Source organism: Hypanus sabinus, chromosome 7 (assembly GCF_030144855.1).
Source record: "Hypanus sabinus isolate sHypSab1 chromosome 7, sHypSab1.hap1, whole genome shotgun sequence".
NCBI lineage: Eukaryota > Metazoa > Chordata > Chondrichthyes > Myliobatiformes > Dasyatidae > Hypanus > Hypanus sabinus.
Genome location: NC_082712.1, coordinates 130,215,491 through 130,242,160, shown reverse-complemented (window position 1 = coordinate 130,242,160; position 26,670 = coordinate 130,215,491). Strand labels below are relative to the sequence as shown.

General features: G+C 41.4%; 3 protein-coding genes across 8 annotated transcripts in view; 1 reads left to right on the top strand and 2 right to left on the bottom strand.

Moving 5' to 3' along the window:
• The window catches only part of LOC132397191 (cleavage and polyadenylation specificity factor subunit 6-like), a 74,113-nt gene extending 73,910 nt beyond the window's left edge, over positions 1-203 (bottom strand). Inside the window, exon 1 of the mRNA XM_059975606.1 lies at positions 45-203. Coding sequence (XP_059831589.1) covers positions 45-203 — 159 coding nt within the window. The remainder of the gene's footprint in view (positions 1-44) is intronic.
• On the top strand, positions 193-11,844 carry sdhaf2 (succinate dehydrogenase complex assembly factor 2). The gene is made up of 4 exons (XM_059975614.1): positions 193-331; positions 8,328-8,545; positions 9,579-9,688; positions 10,724-11,844. Exons 1-4 carry the CDS (start codon positions 314-316, stop codon positions 10,852-10,854), a joined length of 477 nt encoding a protein of 158 aa, XP_059831597.1. The 5' UTR covers positions 193-313; the 3' UTR covers positions 10,855-11,844.
• Positions 11,845-13,251: 1,407 nt separating this feature from the next.
• LOC132397192 (transmembrane protein 80-like) lies at positions 13,252-24,255 on the bottom strand. 6 transcript variants are annotated; one of them, XM_059975610.1, is made up of 6 exons: positions 23,685-24,255; positions 21,567-21,606; positions 20,602-20,698; positions 20,418-20,510; positions 14,637-14,838; positions 13,252-13,851 (listed from the first exon to the last, which is right to left on the bottom strand). In XM_059975610.1, exons 1-6 carry the CDS (start codon positions 23,687-23,689, stop codon positions 13,839-13,841), a joined length of 450 nt encoding a protein of 149 aa, XP_059831593.1. In that variant the 5' UTR covers positions 23,690-24,255; the 3' UTR covers positions 13,252-13,838. The 6 variants fall into 6 exon arrangements, with proteins under 6 accessions (XP_059831593.1, XP_059831590.1, XP_059831595.1 ...); XM_059975607.1 differs by having other exon boundaries at positions 20,602-20,695; positions 21,590-21,606; positions 23,876-24,255; XM_059975612.1 differs by lacking the exon at positions 21,567-21,606 and having other exon boundaries at positions 20,602-20,674.
• Between the last annotated feature and the right edge of the window lie 2,415 nt (positions 24,256-26,670).

The window sequence follows — 26,670 nt, the reverse complement described above, 5'->3', positions numbered from 1 at the left end:
ACTACTCTTTATTCCCCTTGCTTCCAGAACTCGTGCTCACCCACCTGATTAAACTCTTCATCCGCGTAAATATCGATTAAGTCAGCTCCCTCGGCCATTCCCCCAGCCGCGCCGCACCGTACCGCGCGAACAGGGACAATTAAACAACCGGATGCCTTTCGGGGACGAACCAAACTGCGGAGGCAATACGGACCCAATTGCATGTGACACCATGCACTTCCGGTCCTGAAGAGTGAACAGGCTTTCGGCCCTTATCAGTTCTCAGGTTGGCCCTGCTGCTTCGTTTTGCGCTGGGCTCTGCCACGTTTGTAAGATGTCGATTGTGCGCAATGTGAGTAAAACCTTCAACAACAAAAATACTCAGGAAGCAACTTAGCATTCAAGTTTCTGTTCACTAGCGACGGTGAGGTTGACAGGTCATTTCACCTGAATGTCACCGGGGGCTAACGTTTCAAATTTTGATATATCCGGCCTGCGCCCCCCCCCGCTTTCGGAAAGTTTAATGATAGATAGATAAATTTAACAGATTGATTAACTAAGGGAGTACGTAACCGATTCTAGACATTGAAACTGAAGTACAGTATTCAAGAACACGGAGACTCAAGAAAATCTAAAACAGTCCCTTAAAAGCCGAATCTAGATTATTATTTTAAATAAAATAATAAATTGTTGCAAGACTCAGAGTTAAAGCAACTGAATGGCAAGAACAAGTTTGGGTGGCTGAACACCCTCAAGTGAATACTTGGGTTAAAATTAATTCTCAATCACCCAGTTTCAGTTTAATTGTGCCTTCATGCAGAATAGAAACGGACCCACCTGCCTATTATGTTCATGATTGGCCATTACCTAACTATATTAATTATATTAAACATTCTATGCTGTAATATTTCAAGCGGTGATCCAAATATTTAAGTGGTCACTATCTGCCCTGCCTCAGCAGTGAGTTCTAGGTATTTTCTTCTCTTCAATGTGTCTCTCCTCTAAATCTCTTAACTTAAATCTATGTTGTTACTAGACAACAGGGTGACTCACTGGGGCTCCCTTTGAGAGAAAGGTAGTGCAGTCTGATGTTACCAGATCTAACATTAAATTTTCAAAAATGCTTACTAAAGAGCAAGATTTCTTATTGCCCCTCATAATTTGTACTCCTCAATTCCACCACTTCAGCATTTTTGACTTCATAATTTTGAAATACAAGACCCTTACTGAGTTTAATTTCACCTGTTTAAATTTTACCAACTCTTCAATATTGTTTAGAGCTGAAAACTACCTCACTATCAACAAAGCTTCCAATCTTTGTGTCAACTACAAACATACTATCACTTCTCTGCATTTTCATCCAGATTGTCAAGAGGAAACAGTAAGTGGCCCAGCATTGATCACTTCATTAAACTACCAGAACTTCCAAACATCATCTGTTTCTTACCACCAAAGCAATTTCAGGCTTAATTTGCTAAATTGCCCTCAACCCCATGGGCTTTTAATCTTTCAGATGAATCTCCCTGTGGAACCTCATTCAAAAATCAGTTTGAAGTCCATGCAGAGCATATCAACACGACTACCTTAATCACCTTCTCGGGGAGAAAATCAAATTAGTCAGACAAGACACCTGCTTAATACTGCCACACTGACTAACCTTGATCAATCACTGCATCTCAAGTTCAGATTGAAGTTGTCCTTAATATTTTTCTACAACTATTTCCCTACAGCCAGTGCTGCACCCTGCCTCTAATTACTTGCTACATACTTACTGCCCTTCCTAAATTAGGGTACCACATAGAATGCTCCAGTGTGGCCAGAGAAGATTTGAAATTTTTGTCAGAGCACCAGCAATCTTGTCTTTAGTGGTCTTGGATCCCTAGGGATTTCTCCACTGTTAAACCTGCTAAGACGTAAAATGGTAATTTCAGTTGCAATTTGTTTCAGAACTCTGCTATCCCCCACCCTGGAATTCCCAAATACAATGTCTTTTTCTACTGTGAATACAGATTGGAAGAATTAATGTGAAATCTCACCTTCATCAAATAAGCTCTTCTTGGGCTTCCAGCTGGGTACACATATCAGTTTCACCAATGTTTCAATGACACGCTCTACTATCTTTATCAGGGATAATGCCTAGGCATAACTAGTCTGATGCTATATATACCCCCGTTGTCTGTCACTCCTGATTGGTTAGTTTCCATCCAATCAGGTTTTCGTTGTCCCACCTTGTTTATCATCAAATTCCAGTTCTTTCTTAGAGCAAGACCTTCATCTTTGTTAAAGTTATTTTTCTCTAGTTTTATTTCAATGGTTTCCTTCACCAGGCGGTCCCAAAAGCCATTGGCATGGCACAGTAGTTTTGTGCCATTGAAGTCAATCATATGTTCTGCTACCACCAGTTTCTCTGGCTCCATACTCAGATTATCTCTTTGGTTTCTAATGGACTATTCCATTTCCCAGTTTACCTTTTTGCCCTTTGTATAATTGGAAAATGCTTAGGGACTTGCATAACCTGTCATTGCCATGTTGCGATTTCTTTTTGCCTCATAATTACTTTGAAGTTTCCCCCTAAATGTTCTGTACTGTAGTTTTCAGTTCTCTGACCTGTTTTCAGTTCTCTAAACCTGCACAAGGTACCCTTATTTTCTTTATTCAGCCCTTGATTTGATATCCATGATCCCTTTTACTTGTTTGCTTTGTCCTTCACCATTAGGGGAACACAAGTAAACAAATTAACCTTGGGTTCTCACTGTTTAATTTTTGAATGGCTCACACTGGTTGTGAGCTTAACTGCACATAGCTGCTCACAATCTACTTTGCCAGGTTGTCCCCTTTCAGAATCAGAATTCTTTATTATCGCCAAGTATGAGGACACATACAGGGAATTTGATGCTGGTTTCCCTGAGCTCTCTCTGGACAGAATTAAAAGCAAACAAAACAATAGTGCAAATAATCATAAACTACATACAATGAGGTCCACCTTATTGAATGTACAGGTGGACTTGATTTATATTAGACTAAAATTCAAGTGTTCATAAGACTGATGACATATGGAAAGAAACTGTTCTTGTACCTATTTGTCCTGGCATACAGTGATCTAAAACGCCTACTAGAAGGAAGGAGTTGGAACAGGTGATGTCCAGGGTGTAATGGGTCTACAATAACGCTGCTTGCTCGCTTCCTCACTGTAGATGCATATAAGTCCTGGATCGAGGGCAGCTTAACACCAATAATCCTTTCTGCAGCCCTGACAGCTCTTTGGAGTCTATTCTTGTCTTGTTTGGTAGCTGATCCAAACCAGACAGTGATGGACAAACAGAGAACAGACTGGATTATTCCTAAATGGAATTGAAACAGTAGCTCCTGAGGCAAGTTGTACTTCCTGAATTGACGTAGGAAATACAACCTCTACTGAGCCTTTTTGATAAGAGTGTCCGCGTTGGGTGTCCACTTCAGGTCCTGGGAGATTGTGAATCCCAGAAATCTGAAGGTCTCCACAGCAGACACAATACTGTTGAGTATAGTGAGTGGGGGGAGTATTGGGGGCTCCTCCTGAAGTCCACTGTCATCTCCACAGTCTTGAGCGTATTTGGCTCCAGATTGTTCTGACCACACCAGAGGGCCAGCCGTTCCACCTCCCGTCTGTATGCAGACTCATCACTGTCTCGGATAAGGCCAATGACAGTTGTGTTGTCTGCAAACTTCAAGAGTTTAACAGATGGATCCTGTGAGGTGCAGTCATTAGTGTAAAGGGAGAAGAGCAGTGGGGAGAGCACACATCCCTGGGGGGCACCGGTACTGATTTTCCAGGTGCTAGAGATGATGCTCCCCAGCCTTACTTGCTGTACCCTGTCAGTCAGGAAGCTTGTGAACCACTGACAGATGGCGGGGGAGACAGTAAGCTGGGTGAGTTTGGAGTGGAGGATTTCTGGGACGATGGTGTTAAATGCCAAGCTGAAGTCAACAAACAGGACCCTCACAGAAGTTCCTGGGTTGTCCAGGTGTTGTAGAATGTAATGCAGTCCCATGTTGACTGCATCATCCACTGACCTATTTGCCCGATAAGCAAACTGCAGAGGGTTCAGCAGGGGGCCTATGATGTCCTTCAGGTGAGCCAACACTAGTCTCTCAAAGGACTTCATGACCACGGATGTCAAAGCAACTGGCCTGTAGTCATTTAGTCCCTCGATAGTGGGTTTCTTAGGGACTGGAATGATAATGGAGCGCTTCAAGCAATGAGGGACTTCACACAGCTCCAGTGCTCTATTGAAGATCCGTGTGTAAATGGGGGCCAGCTAATCAGTGTAGGTCTTCAGGCAGGAGGGCGACACACCTTCTGGGCCTGGTGCTTTCCTGGTCTTCTGCCTCCGGAACAGCTGACTCACCTCCCTCTCATAGATCCTAAGTGCAGGTACAAGGGAGCTGAAGTGAAGTTGGGTAGGGGGAGCAGTTTTTGTAATGTGGGGTGAGAAAGCGGAAAGTAAGATGTCAGGGTGATCGATGATGGCGGTTGCAGGTAGGTCTGTGTTTTGGCTGGAGGGAATGAAGCTGTTGAATCTACAATAAAACTTGTTCAGATCGTCAGCCAGTTGATGGTTCTCCACAGCCTGAGGGAATGGTTTCTTGTAGTTGGTGATCTCTTGGAGCCCCTTCCACACTGACACTGGGTCATTGTCTGAAAACCTGTTTTGCAGTTTTCCAATGTAGCACTTCTTTGCTGCCTTAATCTCCCTTGTCAGTGTTTTCCTGGCTCGTTTGTACAGAATCCTGTCCCCTCCTGTATGCCTCCTCCATCACCCGACGAAGCTGCCTGAGTTGTGATGTGAACCAGGGCTTGTTGTTATTGAATGTGCAGAAGGTTTTTGTTGGAATACACATGTCTTTACAAAAACTGATGTATGAGTTCTAGCCATGCCCCAGTTCAGGAGCTTAAATTCTGATATACCCTTGCCTTTTTCTGTAACAATCTTAAAACTCAGTATCTCATAAATGTTCTCACCGCCCCAAAAATTAGATCCAGTTTTGCCCCTTCAGTCACAGGTCTATCTACTGGCTCTTAGAATCCTCCTGAATGCACTTTCAAAAAATCCTACCTGCCACTACATTAAAGCAGATAATAGCAGAGAATTTGTGAACATTTAAATCCCTAACAGGACTTGAATATAAAAGCAGGAATGTAATGCGGAGGCTTTGTAAGACATTGGTCAGATGCAAATGCTACACCTGTCCCCACACCTCCCCCCTTACCACCATTCGAGGCCCCAGACAGTCCTTCCAGGTGAGGCAACACTTCGCCTGCGAGTCTGCTGGAGTCGTCTATTGAATCCAGTGCTCCCGGTGCGGCCTCCTCTACATCAGCGAGATCCGACGCAGAGTGGGGGACCACTTCATTGAGCACCTACGCTCCATCCATCACAATAGACAGGACCTCCCAGTTGCCACCCACTTCAACTCTGCCTCTCATTCCCATCTAGATATGTCCATACATGGCCTCCTCTACTGCCATGATGAGGCCAAACTCTGGTTGGAGGAGCAACACCTCATCTACCTTCTGGCTAGCCTCCAGCCTGGTGGTATGAACATTGAATTCTCCAATTTCCGGTAATATATCAGCCATGATGGAATAGTGCAGCAGACTTGATGGGCTAAATGGACTAATTTTGCTTTTATATCTTATGGTCTTATATTTTCACTATGATTTTCCTTGCATATCTGTTCCTCAGTAAGCTGCTGATTATTTGGAACCCTGGAGCTGTCCCCAGAAAAGTGATTTGTATCCTTTTATTTTTCTGAACCGTGTCGATATGAACTCATTTGAATAACTTCCTAGATATGCTCTCTCCTCATTGTAGTTTTTCTTTAACATTATTCTGTTCCTCACCTTAACTGTCCCCCTATCCCTACTTAGTATTCCTTTTCCCAGTCTCACTTCACTTTTCTTCCATACTTGTCTGTTCCTCATCCACTGCTGTATTCATACTGTGTCAAATTTCCCAGCCAGATTCATTTAAGTTCTTCTCAACATTCAAACCTGGGGTTTTGAACCAAAGTCTTAAGATCTGAACATGTAGTAACCTGCAAAGCTAACAAGTACAGGGGATCATGGATGTCCAAGCAAGGGCTGAATAAAGAGTAAGAGTCTTTACATGTAGTAACATGTGATTTTAATGTATAAAAGCTACTTGCAATGAATTTAGTAGTTACAGTAACAAGGTGAAGCAAGATTATGCTTGTTTGGCCCAGCATGCATATGGTGTTTTTTTCTTATGTACCTTTACTGAAAAAAGTCAAAAAATGTTACTTTACTCTTAATCAGAGTCCTGGAAATAGAAAGTGATTATCTGAAATGCATGGTTCAGAAGAATTTCAGGTCCTTAAACTACCTGAAATATCTAAAGTTTCCTTTGAATAAATCAAATTAATTAGTTCATCTCTTTATATATGCAACATTAATAATTACAGTCCAAAGTACTTCTTGTAACTATGTAAATTTCCATTGTTTTAAAATATACACAGATCCTATCCAAGATTATGTGATAGTAAATTTGTAAAATTGATAGAAAATAGAAAGTGGATACTTTTTAGTGATATCATCAGTTGAAAATGGAAAATTTCGCTGAAGATATTGGTTTTGATTTTTTTTACATCTCGTGAAAAATGAATAAATATTCCATTAGACATAGGAGCAGAATTGGGCCATTTGGCTCATCGAGTCTGCTCTGACATTTAATCATGCCTGATCCTTTTCCTCTCCTCAGCCCCATTCCCCAGCCTACTCCCAGTATCCTTTGATGCTGTGGTAAATCAAGAACCTATCAATCTCTGTCTTAAATACACCCAACAACCTGGACTCCACAGCTGAATTTGGTAATAAATTCCACAAATTCACCACCCTCTGACTAAAGAGCTTCCTCTGCATCTCTGTTTTAAATGAACACCCATCTAACCTGAGACTGTGCCTTCTTGTCTTAGTTTCTCCCACCATGGGAAACATCCTTTCCACATCTACTCTGTCTAGGCCTGTGAACATTCAGTAGGTTTCAATGAGATCCCCCATGGTCCTTCCAAATTCCAGCAAGGCCCAGAAATATCTCTCTGGACTCACCAATGACAACACATCCTTTCTGAGATATGGGGCCCAAAACTGTTGACAGTATTACAAGTGCAGTGGGACTATTGTCTTATAAAGGCTCAGCATTATCTCTTTGCTTTTAGGTTCTCCTCCCCTTGAAATAAATGCCAACATTGAATTTGCTGCCTTTACCACAGACTCAACTTGTAAATTAACTTTCTGGGAGTCTTGCACAAGGACTTCTAAGTCCCTGTGCACGAATACCAGAATCTTGTCTAAAAGATTTGACATGATCTGCTAAAGCTGTTTATAAGCTTCTGCCTGTATACTAACCCACCCCTTGTCTCACTTGATTACACTCAGTAGCCACTTTGTTAGCTACACCGGTATGTTTGTGCAAAGAGAAAAATGCAGACTGATCAAGAGTTTATGTTTTTGGTCTTTTGCCTCTGTAACCCATCCATTTCATGGTTAGATGTGTTGTGTGTTCAGAGATTCTCTTCTGCTCACCACTGTAGTAACGTGGTTATTTGAGTTACTGTCGCCTTCCTGTTCTCTTAATCCAGTCTGGCTATTCTCCTCTGGCTTTTCTCATTAACAAGGCATCTTCACCTATAGAACTGCCGCTGACTGGGTGTTTTTTGTTATTTTCAACATTCTCTGTAAATTCTAGATATTATTGTGTGTGAAAATCCTAGGTGATCAGCAGTTCTTGAGATACTCAAAACCACTCCATGTAGCACCAACAATCATTCCAAAGTCAAAGTTACTTGGATCACATTTCTTCCCCATTCTGATGTTTGGTCTGACAACAACTGACCCACTTGACCATGTTTTAATACATTGGATTGCTGCCTCGTGATTGATGAGATGGGTAGCATGGTGGTGTAGTGGTTAGCGCAACGCTTATAGTACTGGCAACCCAGGTTCAATTCCTGCTACTGCCAGTAAGTATGTTCTACTTGTGACTATATGGATTTCCTCTGGGTGCTCCAGTTTCCTCCCACAGTCCAAAGATGTATTGATTGGTAGTTTAATTGGTCATTGTAAATTGTCCTGTGATTAGGCTAGGACTAAATCAGGGGATTGCTGGTTGGCACAGTTTGAAGGACTGTAAGGACCTATTTCATGCTGTGTCTCAATAAAAATAATTTTTTAAATATTTGCATTTTTAAGCAGGTGTATAGGTGCACCTAATAAATTGGCCATTGCGTGTATTTAAAAGTTGTTTAATATGTATAGGCTAAAAGATTCTCTATCTTGTTTTCTATAGGTTAGGTGCCTGACCAGAGGAAGAGTTGCTCAGGCCATACTGGGTGCTTCCCCTATCAGAGCATATCGTGGTGATACTGATGATCGTTTAACAGATATCATACAAATACCACTGCCTCCATGGGAAGAGCGAACAAATGAGCCACTGGACACAAAGCGGGCACGCCTGCTCTATGAGAGCCGTAAACGTGGAATGTTAGAGAATTGCATTTTACTGAGGTAAAAGTGACCCTTAAATTTGACGATAGACCCTACTGAGTTACAATTTGATAAGGTGTTGTTCTCTAATTGTGCTTTTTCTCCTGATACCATTCTGTCTTGTTAGTTGATACACTAATGTTCAAAAAAAATCTGGCAAGCTCTAAACTAGTGTTGCAGGACTAGCAGGTATTTTGGACTAGTGGATGTTGTTCATTTTAATACCTAATTCCTCTTTTAATTCGGTTTTTAAATGTTACACAATATGATTTTTTTTTCCAGATATGAGAAGGTAAGAATTGGAGCCTCAATAGATGAAAAAAAGAGTATTAGAACTGAGGTCCAGTGAGCAGACAGGTAGTGCAGCGAATATTACCTGCTGATCCAGATGCCGAACCATCAAGAATTCTTAATAGTCTGATAGCAGATTCCCAGGATTTTACTGTATTCCACATCTTGTTCTGACCTGAGTGTTATTTGAGAAATTGCAAAGAGTTTTTATTTCTACATTTGAACACACCTGAAAGTATTTTCTGTTGGTATTGCTGCCTCAAGTACAATGTATTTCCCTCTGTATTTTTCTGTTCAGTTAACAAAAATAAAGATTTGTAGCACAAATTTACAACTAGAAGCATCATTGTGGAGTAGACTAAACCCTAGATGAATTCGCCATGTAAATTGGATTACTATAACTTGTCATTTAGAGCTATTTATATGATAGAACAACTTCATTGCTTGAAATATAAAATTCTACATAAACTGATATAACATAAAAACAGTTACCCAAGAATTCATGAATTATTTTGTAAGTACTAAACACAAAATAATTTCATGCTACTGGAAGAAGAAAGATTAACGAAAATAAAGAAGGTTGCAAGGAATCCTGCCTTTTATTTATTAGAGAAGATGTTAAACTGATTGGTGTCAGAAACATTTGACACTTTACATTTTGTTTAACTCAGTTGCTAACAATCTCATCCAGTGTTGAAATATGTTTTAAAGCTGAACATCAGAAGTTTATAGCTAGACTTAAATTTATTATTTTACATTTCAGTTTCTTTGCAAAAAAGTACCTGAATGAAATGACTGGGAAGCAGCTAAGTTTGTATGATAAGCTGATCAATCAGCCAACCAACGACTGGGATATTTACTACTGGATAACAGGTTTGTACAGATACAGCTGTTTACTCTACACACATCACCCTTCTTCCAGCCTGGTTTAAGGACAATTATTGAGTGACTTCATGCCCTTTACAACTTGCTTTCCCCTCTAAAACTGCAAACCACCAGCTGTCACAAGAGTTCTGTAGAAAGATAACGAACCAATGAAAAATACTGTTGTGATTGATTAGAAATTAAAGTATGGTATGCTAGTGTTTGCTGGCCACATTTACCTGGACCCACATTCTGTTCCTAATAACAGACTTGTGGAAAGTGAACAAGAGAGAGTAAGTGTCCTCCTGGTCCTGGACGTGTCCTGCTGGGAAAGCTTGGGCTCAGGATTAAGGGGATCTTATTCAATTTCTCCATTACCCTGGGGTGAGGAAGAAGTTGAAAGGCTTTGAGAGGAAGGTGGGGAATTTTGAGTGGGTGAGTAGCATTTGATGACCAGGTCATTGGTTTCAGAAACAATGCTTCCCCCCCCCCCCCCCCCCACCTCCAAAAGTAAATTATGTATGACTTTTTAGGCAGCAATATTAATTAAATGCCCATGTAAAATGATAGTAGTTCATATGATGAAAGGTCTCGGCCCAAAACGTCGACTGTGCTTCTCCCTATAGATGTTGCCTGGCCTGCTGTGTTCCACCAGCATTTTGTGTGTGTAGTTCATATGAGATAGTTTCTATTAGGGTCATTACTGTTAAGCCAAGAAAGTATACTCATCTGCATTTTTCATCAAGACGTACTGAATAACAAACATGGGTAATTTGTTCAGATAATGAAGAATCAAAATTTTGCAGTGGTATTTAACTAGTAATACCCCAAATGTAGATACATTTTTTTAAAAAAGGAGCAATTTTGTCTGAACCTTAGTAAACATCATCTGAGTTAACCTTCCTCTAGAATTTAAATAGGCAAGAACTGATCTTTTTGTGGGTTGAAAAGGGCATTGGGTTTGAGTCAGCCTTTGTCATTCTGAAACTTACTCCATATAATTGATTGTTGTGACTTTGTTTTTCTTCTCTTTCACTGAAACAGAAACCAAGCCGACTCCTCCAGAATTTGACAATGAAGTAATGACTTTGCTGAAAGAATTTACCAAAAACCGTAATATGGAACATAGAGCAGGGCAACCTGCCCTTGACTATCTCTTTGAAGACAAAAATTAAAATGGGTTTATATTGCCCCTACATGAACTACTGATGAGAGATGGATTTACTTTTTGCAAATACCAGGTATACTCAGCAGCACACAGAAATTCCTATATTCAAATTTCACTGTCAGCATTTTTCAAAATTACATACCACTAAACCTTTTTTCTGCGATGTGTGAACTGCACTACATACATAAAAGTAAACCATGCAACTAAAATCCTCCCCTTCAAAGTTTGATTCCTTGATATTTCTGTGTCAGAAACAATTGATTTATATAAATGTTAATGAATGAGATCAATTTATGATTGTGTATAAAAGAAATTTAAGCTGAAAAAAGATAGTATAATATACTTCATTGAACCTTGTTTATTAGCTGAGTGGTTAGGTGTGATATTTGAGTAATGTGATATAAAGTTACAAATTATTAGCTTTCCTAAGTTAGCTAAGTCTAGCAGAATGATTGGAATCGGCAAATCCTCCAACCTAGTTACTTCTCTATCCCACATGAAAAATTAATGAGAGTGAGAGGGGGAAAATTACATGATCAGATCTCTTGCCCTGACCAAGACTGGAATTTAGGAAAAAGAGAGCATTCAGAAGATTGAAAGAACCTGTCCAGGGTACTTGAAAGCGAATGTTATTAATAGAATGACATAACTGGGGGTGGGGAAAGGAAAATGAGTTGTTTATCCATGAAACACTAGCTTCTAACATTTGCCTCACTTGTTAACCAGAATAAAATTGAATGGAGTAACAACATTTTGTTAAATTTAGGTTAACAATATCAGTGAGAGAAAATTATTTAATACTTCAAATGCTTGCAATCTCACAAGATTCCATTACAAGTGTGAACATTGAGGTTATGGAACTATATTGTTGTGTTTGTTTACTGTTAAAGTACAATGTTCAAGATTTCTGTATGTCCACCACTGTTATTATTTTCATCTGGACTAGGATAAGCAAATTCATAAAAGTTGAAGCAGTATCACAAGCTTCTTGATTACACCTAAGCTGTCAATGTGAATTACTTCAGTACCTCCATCTGCAAGTTCAAGATCTGCAAATTTCTCATTAACTGGATCTTGCTACATAGGTAATTTCTGCTTTACTCTAGTTGTTCAATAGATAAGCACACACTTTGTGCCTGGTATGAATATAGTTCAACACAATCAAAGATGCTGCAAGTATCCTGGAAGGTTGATGGCTGTAATTTGACTAAATGTTTGTTGGATACAGATGCAGCACTACAGGCTTACTGCCATCAGCTCTCAAAATCCTGACCAATTCCAAACTGCTCAAACTTCTATGTGTCATGCAAAAGCAAAATGAACATCATCACTACAGCAGTCAGACTTCAGTCTTTGCTAGTGCTTGTGTATGATAGAATTCAATATAATGATTCTTTGTGGCCAAATAAAACAGAAGCTTGATATTGAAACAACAACACACAAAATGCTGGTGGAACACAACGGGCCCGGCAGCATCTATAGGATAAGCACTGTCGACGTTTCAGGCCGAGACCTTTCATCAGAACTAACTGAAAGGGAAGATAGTAAGAGATTTGAAAATAGTGGGGGAAAGGGGAAATGCAAAATGGTAGGAGAGGACCAGAGGGGGTGAGGTGAAACTAACAGCTGGAAAGGTGATAGGCAAAAGTGATACAGAGATGGAGAAGGGAAAGGATCATGGGACAGGAGGCTTCAGGCGAAGTGGGGGGGGGGGGGAAGCACCAGAGGGAGATGGAGAACAGGCGAACAACTAAATATGTCAGGGATGGGGTAAGAAGGGAAGGAGGGGCATTAATGCAAGTTAGAGAAGTCAATGTTCATGCCATCAGGTTGGAGGCTACCCAGCCAGTATATAAGGTGTTGTTCCGCCAACCTGAGTTTGGATTCATTTTGACAGTAGAGGAGGCCATGGATAGACATATCAGAATGGGAATAGGACATGGAATTAAAATGTGTGGCCACTGGGAGATCCTGCTTTTTCTGGCGGACCAAGCGTAGGTGTTCAGCGAAACGGTCTCCCAGTCTGCATCGGGTCTCACCAATATATAAAAGGCCACACCGGGAGCACCGGACGCAGTATATCATACCAGCCGACTCACAGGTGAAGTGTCGCCTCATGTGGAAGGACTGTCTGGGGCCCTGAATGGTGGTGAGGGAGGAAGTGTATGGCAGGTGTAGCACTTGTTCCGCTTACAAGGATAAGTGCCAGGAGGGAGATCGGTGGGAAGGGATGTGGGGACGAGTAGACAAGGGAGTAATGTAGGGAGCAATCCCTGCGAAAATCAGGGGGGGGGGGGGGGATGGGAAGATTGAACTGAACATGCCTGGACTCTTTTGATCTTGGCGTTTTATATTGTGTTTCTTGCTTTTTTTTTGTGCATTGCATGGAGGGGGAAATTGGATGATTTTCTTTGAACAGGTTCCATTTCTGTTTAGTGGCTGCCTGTGGGAAAATGAATTTCAGGCTTGTATACTACATACATACTTAGATAATAAGTGTACTTTGAAACATCGAACTTTATAATTAGTTTTATTATGACAAATTAGATACTTTCCCTCAAAAGAATAAAATTGAAAATTTTGTTCACAATCAATTGACAAAAGAATTTGTCATTCAGTGCAGAGGACAACGCTTTAAGATGTATATCCATCTTCCTTTTCACTTGGCATCCTATTAGAACACTGAATAAATGACATTGTCTCTGAGCAGAGTGGTGTATTGTGAGATAATACAGGATAAACAGCGGCACTTTGTGACATTGAATGAAAAGAGGAAAGCAGCAGCCTCAGAAGTTTGTGGATCCTCTTGGAGGCAGCTATTAGATTAATTAGAAAATACAAAAATACATAATAGGAATATTAACCAATATTTACATAATATCCCACAAAAATTTAATAAAAAACTGTTGATCCTATGATACAAACTCCAAAGTCATCCAGGAGATAGGAATGGTGGATAAATGAAACGAATGCTGCATCATTCCAATCACATCATGCGTAGATCCTGGGCAAAATAAAGATACTATAATTCATTAAGTTTTCAAAACACTGCTAATATCAAAGTGAATCTAGTTACAGACATTGAATAACAATTTCTTCTAGCCTGATATTAATATGCACAATCATTTTGTTTAGATCTTTTAAAAATTGCTATGAATTGTGCTTGGTAGCATTCTCGAGGCACACAATAAACAACATTTCATTTAACTCTGTCCTACTGTTGGCATCTAATGAGCTAAATAAAGCTGATTTCAGCTCATGCATTGCAGTTGCCACTTTGCTGTTTTGGCAGCCATGTTAAATCAGAAATATTTTTTAAAAATTTTTTCTTGGCTTTTGAAACTGTACAAAAATGTTGTCATTAAAAATGATATTAAAATAAATATTGAGACCTTACCTGAATTTCTGGTAAATTAAGATTTCTGACCAAATTCAAATGAGAAAAATATAGTTTTTCCAGAATGTAATCAATGTGCACAAAAATTGTACTGAATTTTAAAAACATTTCATATTACTTAGCTACATAAGTTTCTAATTTGGAATCGTCTTATCATGAACAGTAGTAGGGAATTTGCCAGTCACAGATCACATACCACCAATAATATTCACTTTACCAAGAAGAAATAAATTTGTGTGAATGGTTCGGGCATTCCTAAATTAGACAATAGAGGTTTCAACAGGTTTTTAAAACTTCCAAATATGGTATCCATGGAACAAAGAGGAAACAAGTAATAGTTATCATTGTATCATTTGTATACACTTAGATACAAGGGAAATCAATCAAATTACCTCACAAAAGCTGAAATAGCAATTATGTCCAGTACTTCCTCCAATCCATAAATTACCAGCAGGATTGCATTGATTATAACATCCGCTCTCAGCACATAGGTCTGCCACAACAAGTAGTACAAGGAAAACAACATACTTCCAATTGTCAGAACCATGTTAATAACTATTGGAATTGCTTCTTCAGTCAGGTTCCCTTTGAAACCTGGAAAATAATGAAAAATCAATCCAGCTTTTATGATGTTACTGTAGCGATGTACGACACACAGAGCTAGAGACGACATGCAGTCGGTAAGTCGTTTCGAGACTAGTTTATTCAAACTTCGCGGCACTGGCATTTAATCCCTAGCGCCCGCCCTCTCTGGGTGGAAATGACATCAGAGGTGCATTACCAACGTCTCTCCCCGCGCGCTGGCTATTTGTGAGCCAGTTCGCCTGCGCAGAAAGTAGGTCGCCACATAACTCCCCCCCCCCCCCGCCCCCCAGAACCAGCGATACACCCACCAATGTCCACAGTCTGGATCAGCCTCTGTTTGGGAGGTCTGCCTCTGCGCCGTGGTGCCTGAACCTCGACCGGCTGTGCCAAGTCCACATGGGCTGGTTTGAGTCGGTCCATCATGAAAACCTCCTCTTTCCCCCCCCAATGTCCAGAACGTACGTGGACCCATTGATGTTGTTGATCACCTTGAACAGCCCCTCGTACGGCCGCTGTAGCGGTGCCCAGTGTCCGCCCCTTTGTACAAACACAAACTTACAGTCCTGCAGGTCTTTGGGTACATGGGTCGGGGTCCATCCGTGCTGTGAAGTTGATACAGGGACCAGGTTGCCGAGCCTTTCGCGTAGTCTGTCCAGGATTGCTGTGGGTTCGTCCTCAGGTGCAGGAATCGGCAGATGTGTTGGTGAGCGGGACCGCCTCTGGCCACCTCGTGAACTGGTCTACCATAGTTAGGAGGTACTGCGCTCCTCGGGACACTTGTAGGGGGCCCATGATATCCACATGAATGTGGTCGAACCTCCGATGGCTGGGTTTGAACTGCTGCGGCGGGGCTTTAGTGTGCCACTGCACCTTGGCTGTTTGGCACTGTGTACACGTTCTGGCTCATTCACTGACCTGCTTGCGAAGTCCATGCCATGCAAACTTGCTGGAGACCAGCCGGACAGTTGTCCTGATAGATGGGTGCACCAAACCATGTATGGAGTCGAAAACTCGCCGCCTCCAGGCTGCCGAGAGGATGGGGCGAGGTTGGCCGGTAGCAACGTCGCACAGGAGGGTCCTCTCACCTGGGCCTATGAGAAAGTCCTGCAGCTGCAAACCCGAGACTGCGGTCCTGTAGCTGGGCATCTCGTCGTCTGCCTGCTGCGCCTCCACCAGTGCTGCATAGTCCACCCCCAGGGACAGGGCCTGGACAGCTGGTTTAGAGAGTGCGTCCTCCACGACATTGTCCTTTCCCAAGACATGCTGGATGTCCGTCATGTACTCGGAGATGTAGGACAGATGTCGCTGCTGGCGAGCCGACCAGGGATTGGACACCTTAGTGAATGCGAAGGTCAATGGTTTGTGGTCCGTGAACGGCCTGCCTTCTAAGTAGTACCTGAAATGCCGGATTGCCAGATACAGTGCCAACAGCTCCTGGTCACAAGCACTGTACTTGAGGTCGGGTGGTCGTAGGTGCTTGCTGAAGAACGCCAGGAGTTGCCAGTGCCCCTTGATGAGCTGCTCCAGCACCCCACCGACTGCTGTGTCGGATGCGTCCACTGTGAGGGCGGTTCGAAAGTCCGTTCTGGGGTGCACCAGCATCGTGGCATCTGCCAAGGCTTCCTTGGCTTTAACGAAAGCGGCCATGGCCTCTTCCTCCCAAGTAATGTCCTTGCCTTTACCCGACATCAAGGTGTACAAAGGGCGCATGATACGGGCTGCTGAGGGGAGGAAACGGTGGTAGAAGTTCACCATACCAAAGAACTCCTGCAGGCCTTTGACCGTGTTTGGCTGGGCAAAGTGGCGGATTGTGTCTACCTTAGTGGGCAGAGGTGTTGCCCCGTCTTTGGTAATCCTGTGGCCCAGGAAGTCAATGGTATCGAGACCGAACTGGCATTTGGCCGGGTTGATCATGAGGCTGAAATCACTCAGGCGGGAGTAGAGCTGGCGGAGGTGGGACAGATGCTCCTGGCAACTACTGCTGGCTATAAGGATGTCATTCAAATAGATGAACGCTAAGTCCAGGTCACGTCCCACTGCATCCATCAACCGCTGCAATGTCTGTGCGGCATTCTTCAGGCCGAACAGGGTGATGAGTGCTGTTTTGGGGATGTCTTCAGGGTGCACCGGGATTTGATGGTATCCCCGGACGAGGTCTACTTTAGAAAAGATTCTTGCCCCGTGCAGGTTTGCTGCGAAGTCCTGTATGTGCAGCACAGGGTAGCGGTCTGGAGTTGTAGCCTCATTCAGTCTGCGGTAGTCGCCACATGGTCTCCAACCCCTGGCTGCTTTGGGCACCATGTGCAGGGGGGAGGCCCATCGGCTGTCGGACCTTCATACGATCCCCAATTCCTCCATCCTCTAACTCCTCCTTCGCCAGGCAGAGCTTTTCCGGGGGGAGCCTTCGTGCACGGGCATGGAGGTGTGGTCCCTAGGTTGGAATGTGGTGCTGTATCCCATGTCTGGGCATGGCTGCCGTGAACTGCGGTGCCAGAATCGATGGAAAGTCCGCCAGGATTCTCGTGAATTCATTGATTGACAGTGTGATGGAGTCCAGGTGTGGGGCCGGCAACTTGGCTTCACCCAGGGAGAACATCTGGAAAGTCTCGGCATGTACCAGTCTTTTCCCTTGCAAGTCGACCAGCAGGCTGTGAGCTCACAAGAAGTCCGACCCCAGGAGTGGTTGGGCCACCGCGGCCAGTGTGAAGTCCCACGTGAACCGGCTGGCGCCAAACTGCAGCTGCACTGTGCGGGTGCCGTAGGTCCGTATCATGCTGATGTTTGCGGCCCTCAGGGTGGGTCCTGGCTTCCTGTTGCGGGTGTCGTACCCCGTTGCGAGGCAAGATACTGATTTCCGCTCCGGTGTTGACCAAGAAGCGGCATCCCAACTGTTTGTCCCAGATGTACAAGAGGCTGTCCTAGTGGCCAGCCACCACAATCATTAGCCACTGCTGGCCCTGGCCCTTGCAGGGCAGGCGACAACGGCAGGCTTCTGTGCCCCACCGCTGGTGGTAGAAACACCACTGTTCACTGTCCTCCTTACTCCTGCCTCTGTGTTGTGTGCACTCCCCACCGGGCCTGGTCTGGTCTGCTGTTGGGCATGTGGCCTGGTAATCTGACCGACGGACGCTACGCTCTCCCTCTTGGCTTTCCACAGCATGTCTGCCCAGGCCGCCACCTTCCGGGGGTCGCTGAAATCTGCGTCGGGCAGCTGCTCTAGGAATGCTTGCTCGAACATGAGGCAGGGCTTGCGTCCGTCAGCCAGGGCCAACATCTCGTTCACCAATGCTGACGGCAGCCTGTCTCCCAAACCATCCAGGTGAAGCAGGCAGGCACCCCGCTCACGCTGAGAGAGGCCAAAGGTCCCAATGAGCAGCGCTTTGAATGCTTCATATTTGCCTTCTTCCGGGGGCGACTGTATGAAATCCACAACCTGGGCAGCCATCTCCTTGTCAAGGGCGCTCACCACGTTGTAGTAACACATGGAATCAGAGGATATCTGCCGAATCTGGAACTGGGCTTCTGCTTGGCTAAACCACACACGTGGTTGCTGCATCCAGAAAGTCAGCAGTTTTAGTGAAACTGTGTGAACAGATGAAGAGTCAGTCATCTTTGGTCCAAATCCCGTTTGGACTGTCCTGGTCACCAATGTAGCGATGTACTACATACAGAGCTAGAGACAACACACAGTTGGTAAGTCGTTTCAAGACTAGTTTATTCAAACTTCGCGGTGCTGGCATTTAATTCCTAGTGCCTGCCCTCTCCGGGCAGAAATTACATCAGAAGTGCATTACCAAAGTCTCTCCCCGCGCGCTGGCTATTTGTGAGCCGGTTCGCCTGCGCAAAAAGTGGGGTCACCACATTACAAAGTTTTTCTTTTTATATACAGAAAAAGATTTATGTGCAAAACCTGAAGCAGCTGTTACATTTAATGTAACACTAATCGGTTAGAATTTTTCAGATTCAAGCTGTGTCACAATTACAGCTAATTTCAAGACAACAGGGCAGTGTTTTGTTCAGCTGAGAAAAGGAAGAATTCCTACTTGCAGTCACTGTCTAATCATTTATTTTGGAAAGGATAGCTTTGCAAATATTGGCTTCAAATATAGTCAACGTTTTCTCATAAACAGAAAAATAGCAGAGAAGTAGGTACTTGGCCCTGCCAGCCTGCTTCATCAATAATCAAGAACATTGCTCACTTTTATTTCAATGTCACTTCCCTACACTGTCATGGTATTCCTTGATATTCAGAAATCTACAGATAAACTCAATGACTGAGCTTTCCCTGTTTCTGGGCCTGAGAATTCCGAAGTGAGGGAAAACTTCGAAGAAACATCCTCACTCAGAGGACGGTGAGTCTGTGGAATGTGCTACCAGCACAAGTGGTGAACGTGATTTCAGTTTCAAACCTTGAGAAGTTTGGATAGAATGAGAGTAGTATGGAGGGCTGAGTTTGCAGGTTGATAGGACTAGGTAGTTTAAATGGTTTGGCATGGACTAGATGGTGGAAGGGCCTGTTTCTCTACTGTAGTTTTCTATAACTATGATTCTAGCTAGTCAGCATACCAACTGCTGGCATGAGTTTAGCTTAGTTTTAATAATCTTTGCTTGTTGAACAAAGAAAAAAACTTGTGAAAATCCAGTCCTGTAATCTATTTATCAATCTAAATTTCAGTTTAAGATTTTCTTGTGTTCAAACAGAATTACAGTAATAGATAATCAGAGAAGACAGACTTTTGACAGTATACCTGGAAGAGTTAGTGTCCTTTCATTTCTCAATTCTGGACCCAATAAAGACTAATAAAATACACTGTCAGCTGCGAAGTTTTAAATTGATACAAATTTTGAAGACAAAATTATTCACCGATTGCATTATTAAAATTAAAGATAGATATGTAGTTAAGAGCTTAATTTATGCAAAACGTTTTAACATTTCTCAGGATGTTTCAACACAATTCATGTCAATGAATGTGTTCACTGACCATACAAGTCTCTACTTAGCAAACAAAAATAGAGGGGTGCCCATTTAAAACAGAGATGCAGAGAAATCTCTTTAGCCAGGAGTGGTGAACTTGTGGAATTTTTTTTTAAAACCGCTGGCAGCTGTGGAGGGCAGGTCATTGAATGTATTTAAGGCAGAGCTTGATAGGTCCTTGATTGGACACACCATCAAAGGTTAAGGGGAGAAGGCCAGGGAGTAAGGCTGAGGAGGGGGGAAAGAAAGGATCAGCCTTGATTAATTGGTGGAGCAGACTCGATGGGCCAAATGACTTTATTCTAATACTGTGTCAATTGCTGTTGCATCTTGTTTGGATAATACATCAGAATTTGTGTATCACAACTTGAATTTCTCTCTATAGAAACAGGGAAAGTTTCTGGAACCGAAACAATTAGTCCCAAATGACATTAATTTGAATACATCTTCCTTACCTTCACACAGAGGCAGAGCACAGAATTTGAAAGATATCAGGTTAGCATAGCTCCAAACAAAATGCTGTGTCAGAACTCTTAAAAAAAATTCACATCACTGACTGTATTGAGGATCAAATTATACAGTACAATACATACAATTTAATACAACATCTTACCATGGTATAGCCTTATCACTTCCAGAATTACCATAAGAATCAGAAGAATCAAATCAAGAGCCAGATTTCCATCTGGGAAACTAAAAACCTGACCTGAAACATAAAAATTAGAATTAATTCCTTGAACCCAAAGTTTAAAATGTGAAGGTTTTTAGTAATTGTACAATGGAAGTGCATAACTTACTTTTGTAGATAACCATGAGCAAAGTGGTAAGAAAATAAAATATATAATAACATATATTTAAGTAGTAAATCATCTGTAGAGGGATAGAGGAAAGCTGTTGAATTTCTGGTTAAGGTATGTGACTGCAATGTAAACAATATATCATCAACCTGGCACACATTATCAATGTCTTGCATTCTTTCTCAGCAGAAGTCTTCAAGAGTTAAACTGCTTCCCAAAAAGATAATTACCAAAATTGATCACTTTTTTTCCAACAAGTTCTGTTTTTTTTTAGACAAAAGAAAATGTTTCTTCTGCATATATGTGCACTGAAAATGTAAATGTAAGAGTAGGGAATGAATCTTGCCTTGTGGCATTTGTATATTCATACTTTTGGATTCCTACAGAATTTCCATCAGCAAAGACAAAGTCAAATGCATTCTGGCTCTTCCCCACTGTCTCACTTATATTCTGAACTTGCAGAGTTTTCACAATTGTTGGGCCTATAGCTTAGTGCATAAATAACACATAGTTAGAGTATCAAGATTAGTTCAAATTTTTGATCTGTGCTAAGTGAACTGGTCTTAACTTAATGTCCCTTTTCTCGTCCAGGGTGGAGAAAAACTGGATAACTTAATTCATTTAGTTCAAAACTAAAATCACGCACAAATATAATCCACAATGCTGTATGGCTGCCATTACCCTTGGATCCACAAAACAGCAACTAGAAAGATCAAACATCTAAGAAAACAAAAAACAATTAAGAATGTCTTGAATTAAGTACAAATTGCAATATTGAAATGGAGAATATTTGAATCCTCTTATGAGCAAATCCTCCTTCACAAGTAGATACAAAAGTCATATTGAATATCATTCTTGTTTACTGCCCATATACTCTTATGCATTCTGGAATAAATGATGCATTTCATTTACAAGCTACAAGAACAGAACTAGAAAGCACTGATATAATACAGCTCCTGGATATGGCAACTTTTATTCCAAAGGATACAACAGAAGCATAATTCACTGTAAATGAAAAGATAATTAAGTTTTAGTACAAAGAATTACGATTTAGTACCAATTCACTAAAATAAATACACTCAATTACAATGCTCGAGTAATGCTTTCAATTAACCACCTCAAATTATTCACTCTGTTGGCAGTAGTTGCAGAATTTTGAACATTAGAATTCACCATCATTTTACTTTCTCCAGGAAGGAAGTTTTATCCATGAGAAGGTAGATATGGATTCCTTGATTTCATTGTCTTTTGTTTCCAAATGAAATCAATAATATAAATTTATGTTAAATTCTTGTGTTATTTTATCTTGAGCTTATTCACTTAGCTTCCTCAATAAAGTTGGTGCTGAAATAAATTCTTTTGATGCCCCTTTGTAAAGAACATCAGCAATTTACCTTATCATATTGTGTGTGCGCACGCACATCCTTAACTCATGGTGCCATCATGACAAGCTTTTTGCACTGATCTTTTTGGTGATTGCTCATCGTACAGCATCTGAAACCTGGCGCAGCCCATCCCTCTCCAGGTTTTTTTTTTGAAACGAGGTCGAGTTACTAGCTCAACACTCAACCCAGACACGGATGGACAGCATGCAAGAGAGCTGGCCAGATTCCAACTTGGGACCTCTCGCCCTGAAGTCCAGCGCTAATGCTACTACACCACCAGCCGGTATTGTATATCTTATCCCTGTCAAAAACTTCTTCCAATTGTAAGAAGATTAAGATTTATTTTGGCTTTCAATTTCTTGCCTAATGGATGAGTACTTCAAAAGATAAGCAGGATGCAATCCATTCCATCTTCTTATATAGATTCTGGACCTTCAGCCTTACTTTTTTCCATAGACGCTGCCTGGCCTGCTGAGTTCCTCCAGCATTTTTGTGTGTGTTGCTCTGATTTCCAGCATCTGCAGATTTTCTCTTGTTTGTTTGGTAATCTGGATTGTTATGTGTATGAAATTTCAAAAGATACACAGATGTAAATCTGTACAAAGATTATTCAGCCATTGGATCAGGGACTAGATAATACGGAGTCTGATCCGCTGGAGGAGTTGATACCCACTCTACTTACCCACCTGGGCCAATTGGGCCAACCCACTGAACCCGGGCATGAAGATAAAACGACCAGAGTGTAACTCTCCGCTCCCATAACAGCTTAACTGTTACTTGCTATGAAGGGGCCAAACACTAATTGAAAGAACACCACATTCAATTCCAATGTGAACTCAAAATGTGCAGTGATGAAGAGAACTAGTGACAAATGCTCTTGCATTTATTTAACATTGGCAATCAAAAGCAAATTTCACTCCAACTTTCCAAACTTGGTTGGATCCCACACCTGGTTATATATTACAAATAAGGATACTACTAATTCAAATGTTGAAAATGCAATGCCAATTAAGGTAGACAATAATGCAGATTCATGTGTACAAACCTACACCAATTATTAATTTAAATTTTAACATTCCAAAATAGAATCCAGGTTTGGATAATCTTTCCTTGATTAAGTTTCCAAATCCACAGAATAACCAAGCAACTCTCGAGTTTGCTCCAGAATCACCAAAACGTTATCAATTATGCTGGGAAATTCAATTTCCTGGGAGGCATACTTGCTCTGAGTTTTTTTTTTGGTATTTAATTAAAACTGACAGAATTCTATACTGTTCAGGTGAAAGGATTCCAAAGGACTTCTGATTTGAAACAGACAGTGTGCTACTTATGCTAGTGATCTCTGAGCGCACAAACTAGACAAAGGAAGGCAAGAAATAATCTTAAGTAGCAGCTTTGAATAGCACACGGGTCTGATAAGGTAGGACTAAATTCAGATGGGTAACACTGAAGACCCCACATATCAAAATTAATCTCCTTTATATCCGAATTTAGTGATACTACAACTGGAGTTCGTATCCTGAAGGGTTTTTGGCCACTTAAGTGTAAGAGTTCCCAAGCGTGATGATATTTACATAAACAAAACCAAGGTTTAATTAATGGATTCAGAACAGGATTGGGAAGTGAGGAAGAGATGCACAATGTCTACTTTACAATAAGTTTCAAAAACAAATAAGGTTTCTCAGAAAAAAAACATACCCCATGTTTTTCACAGACGGAATTTCAGCGATAGCTATACACACGGTTCTATACTCGCAAACAGCGACAGCTGCGAATCACGTGAAGATCGTCTACAAAAACCTTAATTTAAATTCAATCGCATTGCAAATTAATTTAGGGAGAGGAAAATCACGTTGGTTGCCACAGCAACAGGACTCCAATCGCCTCACCTTTCATCAACACCATTTTCCCGAACAGCTGATGGTCCTCCAATATCCCATCAATCCCCGCACGGCACGTCCTCGGCGCTGAGGAGGAATGAAATTTCATTCAGCGACAACAGGCGGAACGAATGTTCCGAGAATTTATACTTATAGATTAGTTAGTAGGTCATATACCTTATTTTTATAAATACAGCTCTGTGGTGATAAAGTTCTGATTAACTTTTCATCTATTGTAACGTTGGCTTGGAGTTGGGTGGGGTGGTAATTTATGCGATTCTACTGTGGGTGCTTTTAATTATTATGGACTGTACTTTTGATATGTTTGCACTGTATAAACCTCTTTACTGTTTTGTCGCATTGTAGAAACAAAAAATTAATGAAAAATAAAAAATATATACAAGACGCTTCGTTAATTTCAATGACAGTTTATCTATTGTGATAAGTAAGGTGAATTTTTAAGTAAGTATAGAATATGACGGATTTAATCCTAGCTTTGTAATTTAACGTGGTGCACTCTCCATAAATCAATTTTAAGGTGACAGTAACCCACCTTTGTCCTTTATCCTATCAGTGGAAACTGCTCCTGCAGGCTTAGTAGCTAAGTCACAGGTGAAGGCCAGGAGCTGGACTTGGTTGTCAGAGGCAATTTGAGACACACGCCATTGGGAATATTTAATAGGTAGTGGGAGCTTATCCCCACTACACCCCCTACCCAGGCTATAATAAGGAACTTGATTTGCACTAGAACCAATGTTTCTCTAATGATTTGAACTTGAATGGACAAAATACAACTTTAAAATCTGAAGACCCTCTAAAACTTGGAGGCATTGAGCTGTGAGGATAATAAGAGGACATATTTTTTAAAAAGTAGACTGGTGGAAGATGAAATTTGGTACTGAGAAATGTAAAGTGTTGTAGTTGGTAGGAAGGATGAACAAAGACAATATTAACTAGAGGGCATAATTCTGAAAGGGTACCAGAACAGAGAGAAGAATGTGAATATATAGCATGTACAGTACACAATCCATTCAAAGTGGTAGGGAAATTTATAAAGTGGTTAAAACATTCAGGATTCCTGGGCTTTAAGAGACAGGAAGATATAATGTACATTCATAAACAAAGTTCTGGCCAGAACTAGTTTACTGTGCCCAAATGGGCATGACATGTTATAAAAGATAAACACTTTAAGGAAATGAGTAACAGATTTATTAAAATAATAGTAGAGATGATGGACTTTAATGTTGTGAATCTACTGGAGAAGCTGGGTTGTTTGGAGGATTGTGAGAGATAGTTAAATCATTAAAGATATGAACAAAATAGATGGAAAGAAATAGTTCCTATTTGTGGATAAGTTAAGTGTGAGAGAACATGGAATAATACTGACAAAAGGAACCAAAAGACTGAAGGATTTTCTTTTTTGTTTATTCAACAAGTAGTCAGGATCAGGGCTGTCAGGTTGTACTGGAGGCAAATATGCGTAAGAATATAAATCAAAAGAATTTTAAGGACTTTTTGGAGAGGATGGGAGTGTTGGACACTTGGTTAGCTCATACATGAAGCTAGTGTGGATTCAGTGGGCTAAATGTCATGCTTTTGTGTCATAAACATTCCTTGAGGCAGCTGATCTTAACATTCAGCAGCATTACCATTGAACAATTTCCCAGCATACAGGGCACCAACCACTCTGTAAAGAGCAATTTATTTATAATAGCTGCCCCATTGTTACCAACATAAGTTTTTAAATTACTAATTTTTTTATTTTTAGACCTCCATCCTTTTCTTAATATTTCAAATTTCTACCACCCATTCATCACAATTTCTGTCTCTACAGCAGCGCTTCTCTGTACCTGATCTGTTTTCTGATGCCACGCAACATTTGTAACAGCAATAAAAAGTAATGATTTTCCTTTTCTGTTCCTGAGGAAAAAGAGCAACCAGGTTTCCGCTACTTTCCAGCCAAGAGCTTCCTGTTTCCAGAGTAGTTCTATTCCTCAGCTGTCTCCTGTCTTTGCTAATCAAACATTATTGTCTTAAAATTCAAAACCCATACTGAAAGGATCAGTCAACCACCTCATAAAGCAGATTTTTGTGACTACCAGCTGTTAGGCAAGATTCAGCAGCAAACATCAAATGGGCATTGGAGAGTGTCCTAACTCGCTGCATCATGGCCTGGTATAGAAACACCAAAGCTCAGGAATGGGAGAGTCTCTGTTGGCTGATGTCAGATCTAGTACAAATGAATCTGCGCATAGCTATTTAAGATCATTCATCTCTGACCTAGAAACTGCTGCTGGAACTCCTCAGAGGAATGTCCCAGATCTATATATTTTCAGCGACTTGATTTTTCCTCCATCATGCAGTCAGAAAAGTATAGAGGTTAAACAATGTACATTTCCTTCGCACCTCTTCATAACAAAGACGTTCTTCTATATACGTACCACTGTTTTAACACGTAGTTATTTGAGATATTGTTGCCTTCCTATCAGCTTGAACCAGCCTGGACATTCTCCTCTCTCCTCTCTCATTAATAGGGCAATTTTTCCCCACAGAACTGCCACTCACTGGATGTTTGTTTTTCACACGTCCTGTAAATTCTAGGGACTGTTGTGCATGAAAATCCCTGGAGATCAGTTTCTGAGATACTTAAACAACCTCTTCTGGCTCCGACAATCATTCCATGGTCAATGTTGTTTAGAGATACAGTGCAGAATAGGCCCTTTGAGTTGTGCTGTCCTGCAAACCCCACTTTAACCCCAGCCTAATTACAGGACAATTTACAATGACCAGTTAACTTACTAACT